Source organism: Chanodichthys erythropterus, chromosome 9 (assembly GCF_024489055.1).
Source record: "Chanodichthys erythropterus isolate Z2021 chromosome 9, ASM2448905v1, whole genome shotgun sequence".
Classification (NCBI taxonomy): Eukaryota; Metazoa; Chordata; class Actinopteri; order Cypriniformes; family Xenocyprididae; genus Chanodichthys; species Chanodichthys erythropterus.
In genome coordinates, this window is record NC_090229.1 from 18,404,822 (window position 1) to 18,418,671 (window position 13,850).

The 13,850-nt window shown below is 36.8% G+C and overlaps 1 protein-coding gene across 2 annotated transcripts in view; it reads right to left on the reverse strand.

Annotated features, from left to right (window-relative positions):
- fancc (FA complementation group C) overlaps positions 1–13,232 on the reverse strand; it is a 32,211-nt gene extending 18,979 nt beyond the window's left edge. Inside the window, exons 1-4 of one of the 2 annotated variants that reach the window (XM_067394896.1) lie at positions 13,002–13,232; positions 8,449–8,614; positions 3,510–3,597; positions 2,728–2,822 (exon numbers count right to left, since the gene is read on the reverse strand). In XM_067394896.1, the coding sequence (XP_067250997.1) occupies positions 2,728–2,822; positions 3,510–3,597; positions 8,449–8,604 (339 nt within the window). In that variant the 5' untranslated portion in view covers positions 8,605–8,614; positions 13,002–13,232. Of the gene's footprint in view, positions 1–2,727; positions 2,823–3,509; positions 3,622–8,448; positions 8,615–13,001 lie in introns of those variants that run through there. The other variant, XM_067394897.1, reaches the window with a different exon arrangement.
- Between the last annotated feature and the right edge of the window lie 618 nt (positions 13,233–13,850).

Here is a 13,850-nt window from a genome sequence, read left to right on the forward strand (position 1 = left end):
TTCAAACAAGATTTATTAAAAAAAAAACATTAACAAATTTCAATAATTGAACTTGTACACACAAGATCACATTTCAATAAAATAAATAAATATAAAATTTTAATAAAAACCTTCTGTATTCAAATTAACAGTTGAATAGGGCTGTCTGTCACTAAATTTTTTTTTTTTTAATTTAACATGAACTTAGAATTATGAATAGGGGCCGTTCACATATCGCGTCTAAAAACGCGTGGAAGGCGCGGCCGCACCGCTTCTCCTTCTTTCCAAAGCGCTTGCGCTCCCGTGGCTTCGGTCGTTGCTATGCAACCTTGAACTGGGCTCTCCAAGAGGATCAGGATGTTTCTGCAAAGGATAAATGATTTCTAGCCCTTGCATTAGTTTTACTACGAGATATATTGATGGAGATAAGATATAAAAACCACCATGTACAGCTATGATCAGCTGTTCGGCTGAGCTTTTGATGTTTTGTTACGGAAAGGCCATAACTGATCGGTTGATTCTTGTCACACGACCTGCGGTGCGCTTGCGGCATTCTGAGAAGTTGAGAATTGCATGCGCGTCGCGACCGCGTTGATCCCATTATGAGCGCGCCTGCCGCGCGGCTACATTTGAAAATAATAACTGACTTGCACGCGGAAAAGACGCAATATGTGAACGGCGCCACAGAACTTCTTAAAGTAAAGCATCACAAGCATCTTTTGCTTTTCTGTGAGCACAGCTGTTGCTGTGCACTGCAGTGAAAGAAAGCCACGACTTTTCTCACGCGACCATGCAAGAGACTGACATGAGAAACGTTTAAACCTGCTTGCAAGATTCAATGTGTGCCCGAAACACTTACTGAACTAGAGAGCTGATTGAGACACACCATCTACGATAAATCGTTACACCCCTAATACTTATAGTAATTTAAAAATGTGGTAGCATTGGATCTGGACAGGAAGGATAACTCTGGGAGTTGGAAGGGGTGTGTCGCGATTCTGCCTTCTCACATCGCGATACAGGTTCGTGGACCTGCGTATCGCAATTTCGATTTCATATCGCATATCGTTACAGCCCTATTCTTATTCGTTTTATGGAATATTGCAGTATTTGTTATAAATGATTTATCCATGCACATTATTATTTTTAAATTCCCATGCCCTCGTAATCTTTACTAAAATTATCTTCACCACCTTTTACTTGATTATTCAACTGGCACTTCAAATGTCTGAAAAAGCATGAGATTACCATGGTGTAATTTTGACAATAAAATCATCAAAAGGCGACTGACCTGTCCTAAAGAAAGAGACAAAAACAGCAACCTTCTGAACCTTATCTGGACCATTATCTTTTGGAAACAATACAGATTGTATTCCTCTTCCATGTTTCATCTATCAAGTAAATGCTCATGCGCCTGTAATCTGTAACTTCCTCACACAAATAGAGTCCTCATCTGTTTTTTTTGCTGCACTAGGGATTGTTTGCTAAGCAAATAAATAATGTAAGATTAAATACCGTGTCTCAACCCCTGACAGAGAACCCACACCTCCCTCTGACTCCACTTCCCTTCGTATAGGTCAAAAAACATCTGGCAAATTAAAAGTTTACTTTAAAAGCCCTGCTTTAATTAGCGCTATGTTTTATTAGATGAAAAAAAATAATCAAACGAATACACACAAAACGCAAGGGGTTCTGTATTGCTTATGGTAAACCATCTGTGTGAACTCAGTAAAAAGTTGAAAGTGTACAATTATTTTAGTTCTTTTTCATCACCCTGCTACTCTGATTACATCTATTTCAATATAAAAGTGTGCATTGGGAATTTCTAAAACACTTTTGACAGATTGAAAACTGTAGCAAGTAGGGGTCTAGAACAGTATGACATTAGGCATATTACAAACAAAAAAGGGCTCGAACATTCAAAGCATGTGCTTTTAAACTCATGTCAGTCAGATTTTTGCTATTTTTAATGACAATTTTAATAATATAAATAGGGCTGTCAAGCAATGAAAATTTTTAATCCAATTAATTACATGATGTGCCAATTAATTAATCTAATCGCACACCAAATTTGGCTGAGAAATTACCCTTAAAAGATCATTTCATTATTGATAAAGTCCAGGGTGCGAACTATTGGGGTGCTACTCCCCTTAATAAGACATGGGCTCCCCTGAAAATGTGATTTGTGAAATTTTGGGGGGTCTCAAAAAATATTGATAATGTGTTATTTTGACATGCAATTTCAGTTATGCAATTGTCCAGTTTTGTATTGCAAAAAATTATTATATTGTGAAAGTAGACTGAGTACATATCAAACGATTTGTAACAGACAGAGCAATAGTGACACATGGTAAAAACATTGTTACTCACATTTGTGTTGCAACATTACTGTCAGATCCAATTTAGTCGGCACTGCATCATCTTTTATTTTATGTCTTTTTGAAAAGCTAGCTTTGAACTTCGAACTGTATCTTGTTTAAAAATGAAACCACAGTAAAGTGAAGCAAACAAACGAACGGTCTTACTAATATGGTACTTTTTTAAAAATAAAAGTTTGGGAGTTTGAGATATTTTTTATAATACAATAACCTCTTATATGTCAAAAGATCAAGGAAAATTTGATTTCACAATTCAAACAACTAATATATTCCACATTTTCAATTATGTCTGTAAGGATATCAATTTGTAAAACTGCTCTGGCATTTATCTATTCATTAACCTTGAGGGGTGAAATGTTGTTGGCTTTACCTTGATCCACATGTTGGCTTTTCGCTCAACAGCGTTCAGTGGCTCAGCGCTGTACAGACAGCTCAAACACCGCAGCAGGAGTCTCTGGCTCCTCTCTGAGCATACATAAACAAGACCACAGGACAAAATGGCATTTATAAGATGTGAAAATGGCCACATTATTCATCTGTAATGGGGTTTAAACATGCATACAAGCATGCATTTATAATAGGGCACAATATAGGCTAAACTCTGATACAACACAAAAAAACTAAGATGAAATATCAGATTTAAATTTTGAACAATTTTAAACAAAGACAGCATATGATAAAAAATAAAATATTACAGATATTGCATTATTTCAAGGTCACTCATCACACTGATCACAAGGACACTGAGCATGTGATTTACTTTGAACAAAAAAAATGATTTTTCAATGTAACCTTTCACTCAAATTGTTATGCTGATAATACAACTTTATAATAAATATGTATAACTTTAAATCACATTCGTAATATATTTGTAACTGTATGATAGGTTAAAAAGTACAGTGATAGATCTTTAAACTTTAAGTCATTTTTAAGGCTGCATGTGAAGAACAGGTCTGATAAAATATTTCAGGGAAGGGAAGTAGTGATAAGACAAGAGAGAGAGGTGAAAGAGAGCCAAATAACAGAACAAATGCCTTGCAGGCCACTACAGGGTTCATTGGAAAATTAGTGTAAATACCCAACCCATGCAGACACATTTCTTGGTCTCAAATGGGAAACACACCCCCAAGTGTAAAAGAGTCATAAATTTACCATCCGCAATAACACATGGGTTCCAACAAAGTCTTCCCAGGAACTGGCCCACAAAAGGAAACGTCTTCATGGCCTCACTAGTGGAGCTCTGTTATAGAATAAACACACAGACCTGAGACATCAATAGCAAAAATCTGCATCTGAATCATGAAAAATAAACTGCAATTAAATTATACAATGCAGACTTTTACATCGCATACAGTACCTAGTAATAATACACGTGTGAATAATCCAATTGAACACACTTAATGGCTTTTTTTCCATTGTATAATAAAGAGAAACTGGGAAATGATGAGGTTGAACAATATCGAAAAATTTTACAAGCAAGATTCAAACTTGCATCACTTGCTTTAGCACTAAAGTTCAATGTACGTAAAGAAGCATGTCCCTGTATGCTCAGTTGAAAACTTGTTTTGACTTTGTTTTAACACCTCACTTTTCCAAATACATAGTACTTATCTCCTAGATTATGTTAATGACACATCCTTTTTATAATTGGAAATTTGAGTCATATCTTATAGTGTGAAATTTGGCATCTGTGAACAAATCAAAATCAGTCTGGTATTTCCGTGATGCTTCAACTCCCTGGTTACAGATCATACAACAACAAAGTCAGATGGCCGGATATAAAACACACCTGATGGAGAGATAAGCTAGCAAGACAAAGATTGTTGAGTGATGACATTTTATATTATTTTTTTTATTAAACTCAGTCATACCATCTGGCATTCCACAAGGATATGTCCTAGGACCCTTTTCATTTCTTCTGCACTACCTGTTTCCCTGATGACCACATCAGCACTGGCTGCATGAAGATGCAGCAAACTTTACTCTTGCGCATCCACACACATTTCATATATACTCTAAAATAGATGCCTCTCTTGCCACAATAGCTAATCACTTTGTTGTTGTTTTTTTAAATGTTTTTTTACAACGGTCTCTGTAATTGCAACCATAAAGACTCACTTTAAAGAACTTTCTGTTTGAATTGTTTTTTGGTACATTAAGGAAGTTCTGAGAGTTACCAAGAAGAACTCAGCAGGAACAAATGTTCTCATGTCAGAACTATATTGCTTAGAATTTTCCTCATCAAAATGAACTGTCAACACCAGATCCTGTCTCAACTCATGAGCTGTGGTCAAAGTTTTTTTCTTAAGTAATACTGACAGTTTAAGTGCACAATGAAGGTCTGCCACTTGCCGATTTAGTTCACATCACAAGTATGAACAATTATCTAATATGAAAAAAATTAATAATCATTTCCCAAAGAACTATTTGAGCCAAAAAAAAACCTTTTGATGGCCTTTTATAAAACTATTCCCACGCAGAGAGACGGAGAGAGTCACTGATCACTTCTTTAAAGTCAGTTACGTAATTAATGAAAACCAGCGTGCTAATGCAAAGGCATGTTGAGGATCACAGCTTTTTGCATCAGTTCAAGATGTGCCTTGCCAATTTACTGTACACTGGAAGCCATACAAAGGATCTGAGCCTTTTTACATTCCATAGGCACATATATTGTTGGATACTAAACGATTTCAGTGCACGCATGAAGAGAATGACACCATTCCTGTGGAACTTTAACACAGAGAGAAAAGGACCTTGTAGCAGCCAAATATATAATTAATAAAAATACAGAGCACATGCTCAACTAATTATTGTAGATCTAGAACTGCCATTTGCATTCATAACATCTAATGGAGATGTTTTTTTTTTACTTTTTGATGCCAAGGTCCCCCTAACAGGATGATAACCTAGCGAAGGACCCCATTCCTAAAATGTGAGGGCAGCTCTACATTTTCATCTGTAAAAAACATGTTGTTCTCTAAATTAAATAATTGTTTTTTATATTGTTATTGTACTGAAGCCAAAACAAGTTATTAAAATATTATCTAGAAAATATTGACATTGGACAATGTATCATTTCATCACCACAATAAATGTTATATCTGTATAATCCTGAATTTTCAATTAAAAAAAATTAATGCTTTTCAAACCTAATATTATTCCAAAGCACTTTTATAGAAAATTAATTTTCGTAAAAATTATTTCTTGTAATTTCTGCAGACACCCTGGAAATCTTTTGGAGCTACCTTGGGTCCCCAAACACCAGTTTAAAGGGTTAGTTCACCCAAAAATGAAAATTCTGTCATTTATTACTCATGTATGCTGAGTCCCTCATGTATGCTGTTCTACACCCGTAAGACCTTCGTTAATCTTCAGAACACAAATTAAGATATTATAGTTGAAATCCGATGGCTCTGTGAGGCCTCCATAGGGAGCAATGTCATTTCCTCTCTCAAGATCCATAAAGGTGCTAAAAACATATTTAAATCAGTTCATGTGAGTACAGTGGTTCAATATTAATATTATAAAGCGACGAGAATATTTTTTGTGCGCCAAAAAAACAAACAAAATAACGACTTATTTAGTGATGGCCGATTTCAAAACACTGCTTCAGGAAGCTTCGGAGCATAAATGAATCAGTAAATTAATCGAATTTGCTGTTTCGAAAGCGCCAAAGTCACGTGATTTCAGCCGTTGGCAGTTTGACACGATCTGAATCATGATTCGATACACTAATTCATTTATGCTCCGAAGCTTCATGAAGCAACGTTTTGAAATCGGCCATCACTAAATAAGTCGTTATTTTGTTTTTTTTTTGCGCACCAAAAATATTCTTGTCGCTTTATAATATTAATATTGAGCCACTGTACTCACATAAACCAATTTAAATATGTTTTTAGCACCTTTATGGATCCTGAGAGAGGAAATATCATTGCTCCCTATGGAGGCCTCACGGAGCCATCGGATTAATTTGTGTTCCGAAGATTAACGGTGTGGAACGGCATGAGGGTAAGTAATAAATGACAGAATTTTTGGGTGAACTAACCCTTTAAACATTTTGATTACATTTAAATTAATAAAATTTTAGAATTTTAAAGTATATCTAAAATATATAAAACATAAAATATCTATAAACTAAATTAAATTAAAATTAAATTGCAGCTTTTTAATAATCTCACTATGCCATATCACAATATAAATTTTAATGCGACTAATTATGTTGCCCTAATGTAAACTCTTGAAAAACAGCTTGAAAAGACCATTCATTTGACCTCTCATAACCATCATGACAAAGTCATAATCCAGCTCCAGAAAGGGGTAGAAGCAAAATTGTCATTGCATGTACCATCCCAGAGATGCTCTCTCATGGGATTTAAAGGGCAAAAAGTCTTATGTACACATTCACAAGTCAGCAATTATCGAATGTGTTCAAACACACATGGATCTCTCAGTCTCCCCTTGAGCATGGGCGCATCGCCAACGGGCACCCAACTGTGCCAGGCTTAGGAAGAAAACCGTTTACGGGACCGTGAAACCTCCCCTTTCCAGCAGTCCCAAGCAGGGAGTGGGAAAACTGGTTCTGATGGAATGCAAATGAGGAAATTGATATAAACGAGACATTTTTCATCCCCAGGAGCGAGCCACGTCTTTAACTCATCCAAGCGCTGCTGTTCAGATCCGCTTCACTCGGGCCGTTTTACGAGCCTCTGCCGGGAATAAGGGTTTAGAGCCAATTAAGAAATCCCGATCCCATCACATTGCTGAATGCTGTCAGAGGGGCTGACGCATGTCGAGCATGATGGAAACGGAAGGTGTGATTGCATTTTGGCAGGGCGGCTATTGTAAGTAGAAATAAGAAAACCTGCAAGATTTTGTTTTCTTTTCTGACACGCCAGGCACCAAACGGCACGATGTGCAGAGCCAACAGCAGATCTGCTGGTGCGAAAGGCTGCTGCAGGATGAATAAAGAGCTTCTTTCAAGGTGAGGAGTCAGTGGGAGGCAGAATTTTTCTTAACACTGGTCCTTCACAGAGTCGCCCAAACCCACGATACCTCGTCCAAATTTGCAACACTTGATGCAGGGATACATTAGGTTAACGCTGGCAGTCCCTGGGTGGCTATTAGCCCACTAAATCATCACAGCGCTGTGCCAATGTCCTGCCTTCATTCGCACAGAGCGGCTTCTGTTATGGGGTGCTAAAAGAGTTAGTTAAAGCACTATGACCTTAATATTAAAGAAGATTCTATGAACTCAGCAGAAGAAATATGCAAAACTACACATTTTCAAAATCGACTACATTTCTTAGTTCTCAGTTACTGGGAGACTTTTAGCACATTAAAGCACAACATGCTGTCAGCATTAAAACTCTTTCAAAGAAGTTGGATCTCTTAATTTATCTTTTTTAAAGCACCACAGTTAAAAAAAAAATAATTACAGTACTCAGTAATAAGGATGGTCACTCGGCCAGGGCCAGTATGAGAGTTTTATGCCAGTTAATTATGTAAATGTATTTTTATGCCTTTATTTTCTGATTATTTAAACTTGTTTGCTAGTTTAAATAAGTAAAAAAAATTACAAACCAATCAGTAATATTTTGCTATTCATGCCATCATTTTCAAGTGTTTATTCCATTCATTGTAGTTTCCAGCTATTCTTTCAAATTTAAGAAAACTTAAGAGAAAAAAAGTTGTTAATACATTTAGATACATTTAAATTGTATAAATGCAAATATAAAATTATACATTTAAATGAATAAGATTGTAAAACCTATAATGTTTTGGGGACAGTGAAAATGTTGAAAATAATCTTACTGTTGAGCCCTGTAATAAAATAAATAATTTAAAAATCATAAAGTTGTTGACCTCACAAATCAATTAGTCGGTTATTGGACAACTAACTTGACCATCCTGTAGATAGCGTAAACTCAAATCCAGCATATCTGCTGGTGAAGATTGAATAATATTGTTAGATCAACATTTGTTTACTGGATCCTAACGTTTAACAGGACAGCTGAGGACTATGCAAAATGTTTCACAAAATTCCAGACAAAAGCCCTGCTTGAGAAGCTCAAGCTGTGTGTATTTTTCGTACCATTTGCTGCAACCCCAGCAGAACTTGCTGGAGAAAACTCCTCAGATATCCAAGGTGCCTGCTGGTGTCCAGAAGGGCAGAACATGATGTAGCCTCCCCCCAGTTCACAGCTTTGGCCATCCAGAACTGCACATCTGTCTCAGAAACAGCAGCCATCCTCTGAAGTCTGCAGAGACACACACACACACAAATAAATGCAACAATGCTTTTTTTTGGGGGCGGGGGGGACTATTCCTTGAAAGGCCAGCAGATCTACATATTTGGACCATGCAACTTTAAAAGTGTGTTTCTCATTCCAGAAAAAGTAGGAGAGTTAAGTCCATAATAATGATGCCTTTTGTACAGAGTCTGAGATGACAGGAGTTGTAATCAGGAAATGGGGAGTTGAAAATGTGTTACCCAATTGAGGGCTCTTAATTTGTCATCAGCCTGTATTTCATGAGCCGGCCAGTTTGAAAGAAGGGGGGAAAAAAAGATAAAAGAGGCACTGGGTAGTGCAATAAAGTCTTCATGGACTTTATTTTAAACTTCCAGAACGCTCTTAACTCAGCACTGAAGTATTTTTGACAAATAAACAAAACGGAACAAGGCTGAAGCCATCAATGGAGACATATCCTCATCTGTGTCCTGCTGGGAGGCAAGGTTCTCACACTGCGACCACAGCGTAACGGGGTAGAAAAGACACTCAAACAGCTTGTGTGTGCAGGAGCAGGAGTTTGTGGGTAATTGTTGTTCTTAGTCTTAATGACAGGTCTGTGAAAGACACAACAAGGGAGTGTTTTTATGATCTGCTCGTAACGGCGGAGTCGTTTAATGTCTTGCCATCACCCCTGCTGGAAAAATCCTTTGGGTGAGACAATGTAAATATATAATTAGCTTTGCTTTCCTTTTTTTCATCAAACCAAACTATGAACAAACGCTCCTTGTTGACTTGTCATCCCCGCACAGCTTTCACCAGTCCTTCGGGGGACACAGCCGCCTGGCCAATAAACTGCCACGGCCAAGATGGGTGTAATTTCCAACACAGAATATTGGTAGAGCGTTAGCTGAATTTGTGCAAGTGTAAATGATTTGGCTTATGCGCTGGAGAGTGTCAACATTGACGTGTACCAACACATACTAATATCCTGACTGTATGCCAAATAGAAAAAAAACTTGTAGTAAAGAAGTGACTACAAATGTATAATTAGGCTCTTGACAAACAACAGTCAAGGGCAAATTAAAACAGGTTGGCCTTTCGATTTGTTGACTGGTTCAAACTAAAATTAGAAAGACACTTAGTAATATTATTGATTTGACTGCACCAACACTATTGGATCTGAACAAAACTCTATTTTTTCGAGATTCGAGCTGAATAACGACACTATTGTCTTCTGTAGAGCTTCTTATTGCTCAATTGAACTCATTTCATAATTGATGAACTACATTTATTGAACTGAACTGAATCAACACTTAACTGACTTGAGCTGAATAACGACACTATTGTCTTCTGTAGAGCTGCTTTATAGGAGAACATGAAGTTCTTCTAATCTTGAGGATCACGACGACCTTTAGGACTGATTCTGTGTGATGTCCACTCTTTCAGTCATGATACTGCCCATTCCTGTAATGCCCAATTAAAATCTCTATTTGTATTTTTCTGAATTTTTAAGCAATGCCACTATACACACTAAAAAGTAAAGGTCCTTTATTAGCATATGTTTCCATGAAGAACCTTTAACTTCCAATTGCACAAAAGGTTCTTTATAGTTAAAAAACATCAGCTTTGTTCAGTTTGCATACTATGGTGTCAATGCAGACAGATCAATAATATTGTTGAATATTAAGTGTCCTCAACTCAGCCAGTCGGTTGACAGTGCCAACACATTGGATAAAGCCAGGTTCACAATTCTTGTTTAATTTTGTTGACAGAGTCAAAGGTTTTTAAAGACGGGATTTTGGATATGAATTTGGAAAAAATACATTTTCACCATGTTTTTAGGAATGTTGTTTAAACCGTTGTTTAAATCGGGCAAATGATATATAAACACAAATCCCTTTGAGAAATCCTTCAGAATATACAGTAGATGGGAATAAAACTGTAAAGTTTTTGTATGCAAGTTCAATTGGCTCAGTACATAAAAAAAAAAAAAAATTTGAGAAAACAGCCTTTAAATAGATGTATTGTAATTTAAATCTAAAGAAGCAAATAGATAAAGTGCAATTAAATAAACACTTAAAGGGGTACTTCACCATTGGCAAAATAAACTTGGTTGCCTATACCAGTGGTTCCCAAACCTGTCCTGGAGGACCGCCAGCCCTGCACACTTTGTATGTTTCCCTCATATATCACACCTGATTCAACTCATGTGCTCATTCGTAGAGACAGCAAGACCTGAAATGGGTCAGAAATAGGGAGACATACAAAATGTGCAGGGCTGGGGGTCCCCCAGGACAGGTTTGGGAACCACTGGCCTATACAGTAGAAAGGCAAAAAAAAAAAAAAAAAAAAAAAAAAAAAAGAGAAAGAAATCTGTGCTACCTGATTAGAGAAAACAAAGAAAAACACTGTTGTCTTCCCTGTTGCCAAATAGGAAGGAAAACTTCAACACCCATAATGCACTGGGCGCGTTGTCGTTCAAGGCCACTCCCAGCAGACTGCTATGAATACATTTACCAGAGTCAAATACCACCTTGCTTTAGGTGGAAATACTTCTTAGCAAACTTTTAGTCATAATGGTGTTGACTTGAATTGTCTCTGTGGGCAAGAATTCAAAGAGTAAACATTTAGCGGGATTGAGTTACTTTCCAGTGATGTATCCAGTGTGTTAGGCTGTGGCTAAAGGCTGCAAAGAATCGTAAACAGAGAGAACTGGATGACCACAAACAATGTTTTAGGCCAAACAGATGGGAAAAACTGAAAGAACTGACAAAAACTGATGTTCTGTCAGCTCCACCCAACCCCCCCTAAGAAAACCGCCGTTGTGTAGAGGTAAGAAAGTTGTTGCCATAATGGTGCTACAGAGGATGTTTTGTTTTATACATTTTTGCAATATTACTTGAAACTGTCTTTACTAACTGATAAAAGGCTATTTATTAGGTGCACTGAAAGGAATAATATTAATATACATCATCTGTGCACGAGGTAGGGCCTTAAAAACATCAGCCAATCGTTTACGCGATCATCGCTTAAACGATTGGCCCTCTGGCTTGTCAATCACTGCCATGGCGTTCCTTGTGAGAGACGTGCGTGGATACGCGCTCCAGTAACTTTCCACACTCCACAGGCGCCGCATGCAATGTTTTTGTCAGGAGACAGGAGTAACAACTGCAGATTATGAGTTACCTGCGGTGAGTCCGACATAATGAATCCACTAACACGACACAGCGAATGCCGGTGGTAAACAAACACTCGTGTTCCAATACTTGCACGAGTTTTGGGAGGTGTTTCCTCGAAATGAGCTGTGAAGGAGGGGGGTTGTTCTTACGCATGCACTCATCTAAAAAATTCAGTAACAGTCTTTGGTTTCTCAGTTGACGAAAAGATCCTCTGTAGCACCTTTAATGTATTCTATTATACCATAATGCTGTTTAAAGAGTAGAACAAAGTATGGTACAATTTTCAGTGATAAATCTACCCTTAAAATAACTGTTCTGTTAATAACCCTGTCCATACAACTGTCACAAGTTGTCTGTACTGATAAATAATTGTGAATTTCTCAGTCCAGGTAATACAGAGAACAAGTAAACATTGTCCTTTAAATATCCTACCGACATTGTAACAGTACAAAGCTGATTGAAAAAGTGTATTTTGGATGTTTTCTTTTCACTAGTCTGAAACAACACGTTATGAAATGCCAAACGGGATACAATATATCAAAATTGAACTGTGCATGAAGAGACTTGTAGAGACTGATAGAGACTTGTCTGTAGAGACTTGTCTTAATTAGCAGAAAATACTGAGAGCAGCTTTTAATGTTAAGAATTCAAGGAGACATAAACCAGTACCACAATAGACCATAACTGCACAAAAATGCCATTACCTACCATACACTGTAATTGGGGTTTATATGATTATGTCTAACATATCAAAAGCTTCCTCAAACTTTCCAGCCTCTAAAATGATGCTACTCATGATTTTGAAGAGCGAAGACATTTAGGAAGTATGTTTAACTCAGATTATGATATTTTACAAGGTAAGAGAAGGTCAACATTTTCATTTACCTTGGTTTTATATTGAACATAGTTTATATCATAATTGTCTGTACTCTCACTCCAACATAAGCCGACTACTGCAAGAAGCATTTCACTTCAGTCTGAGCACATACACGCCTCCAAACAAAAATTAAAGTAAAGAGTAAAGTCATGAATATTTATTAGGTCTCGTAGACGTTCTTCAACACACTCCTGGTATATTATCACGTAGCTTAATTAATATTAATGAGCAAGCAGCAAGGTCATAGTATGATTCGCAAATTCGCATCCTCCTTCTGGCAATCATAGATAAAAATCAAACACAGTCAAACCACAGGCTTCATTTTAATGTGAATAAACAAAGTAAACTCGGATGTTACCTTCAAATTCAGCAGGCTCAAGCGTCTCGAGCAAATGAGGTGACGGTCTGCGAAGACTGTTTGACAGCACGGTTGTGCAAGTTCTGCACTTTCAAGGCGTCCCTATTTTGCTCAGGCTTTATGTTGACATACATGTATTGTCATACTTTTCCAATAATCTAAGCCAACTGTATAGAAGATTATTAACTGCAATGTGACATTTTCGCGGCATAAGACGCTGTAAAAAATCTTTCTGAACTTCCCTCTCAGACACCTAAACCGGATGTTATCATCTGCTATTGGCTGCGCGCCTCTTAAAGGGGAGGGGCAAAATCTCAGCATGGACTGAAGCAGCATACATTAGCCTATTCAGGAAAATATTGTTTTGTTAAATCACGCAAAAAGTACATTTCCACACTCTCATGATCTAAATCAACAAATGTGTCAAATGTTTCCATCAGATGTCTGATAATATGCGTGAAATTACATTTTGAATAAAAATGAGAGACTGCTTTCCTGCTCTTCAACTCTTCACCAAAATAATAAATGACAAAACTATTAAAATTGTTTACTTTTATTTCATTATTTGTATATAATAACTTTAAACATTATATTTATTTTACAAATGATTTATTAAATTTTATTTTATGATAATTTAATTGTTTAAGACTAAGGCTGAAATAATTATTTGTGAAATAGCAATAAGTAACAAAAAATAAATGTTATAGGCATGGTTAAAAATGTTTCAGAACGTTTTAACATAAAGAAAGACCTCCATTTAACATAAAGACAAAAAAAAATCTGTTTAAAATTGATCACCCAGGACATAAAAGCGCGGGAATCCACTCATTAATGTGCTTTCTGTTGCTT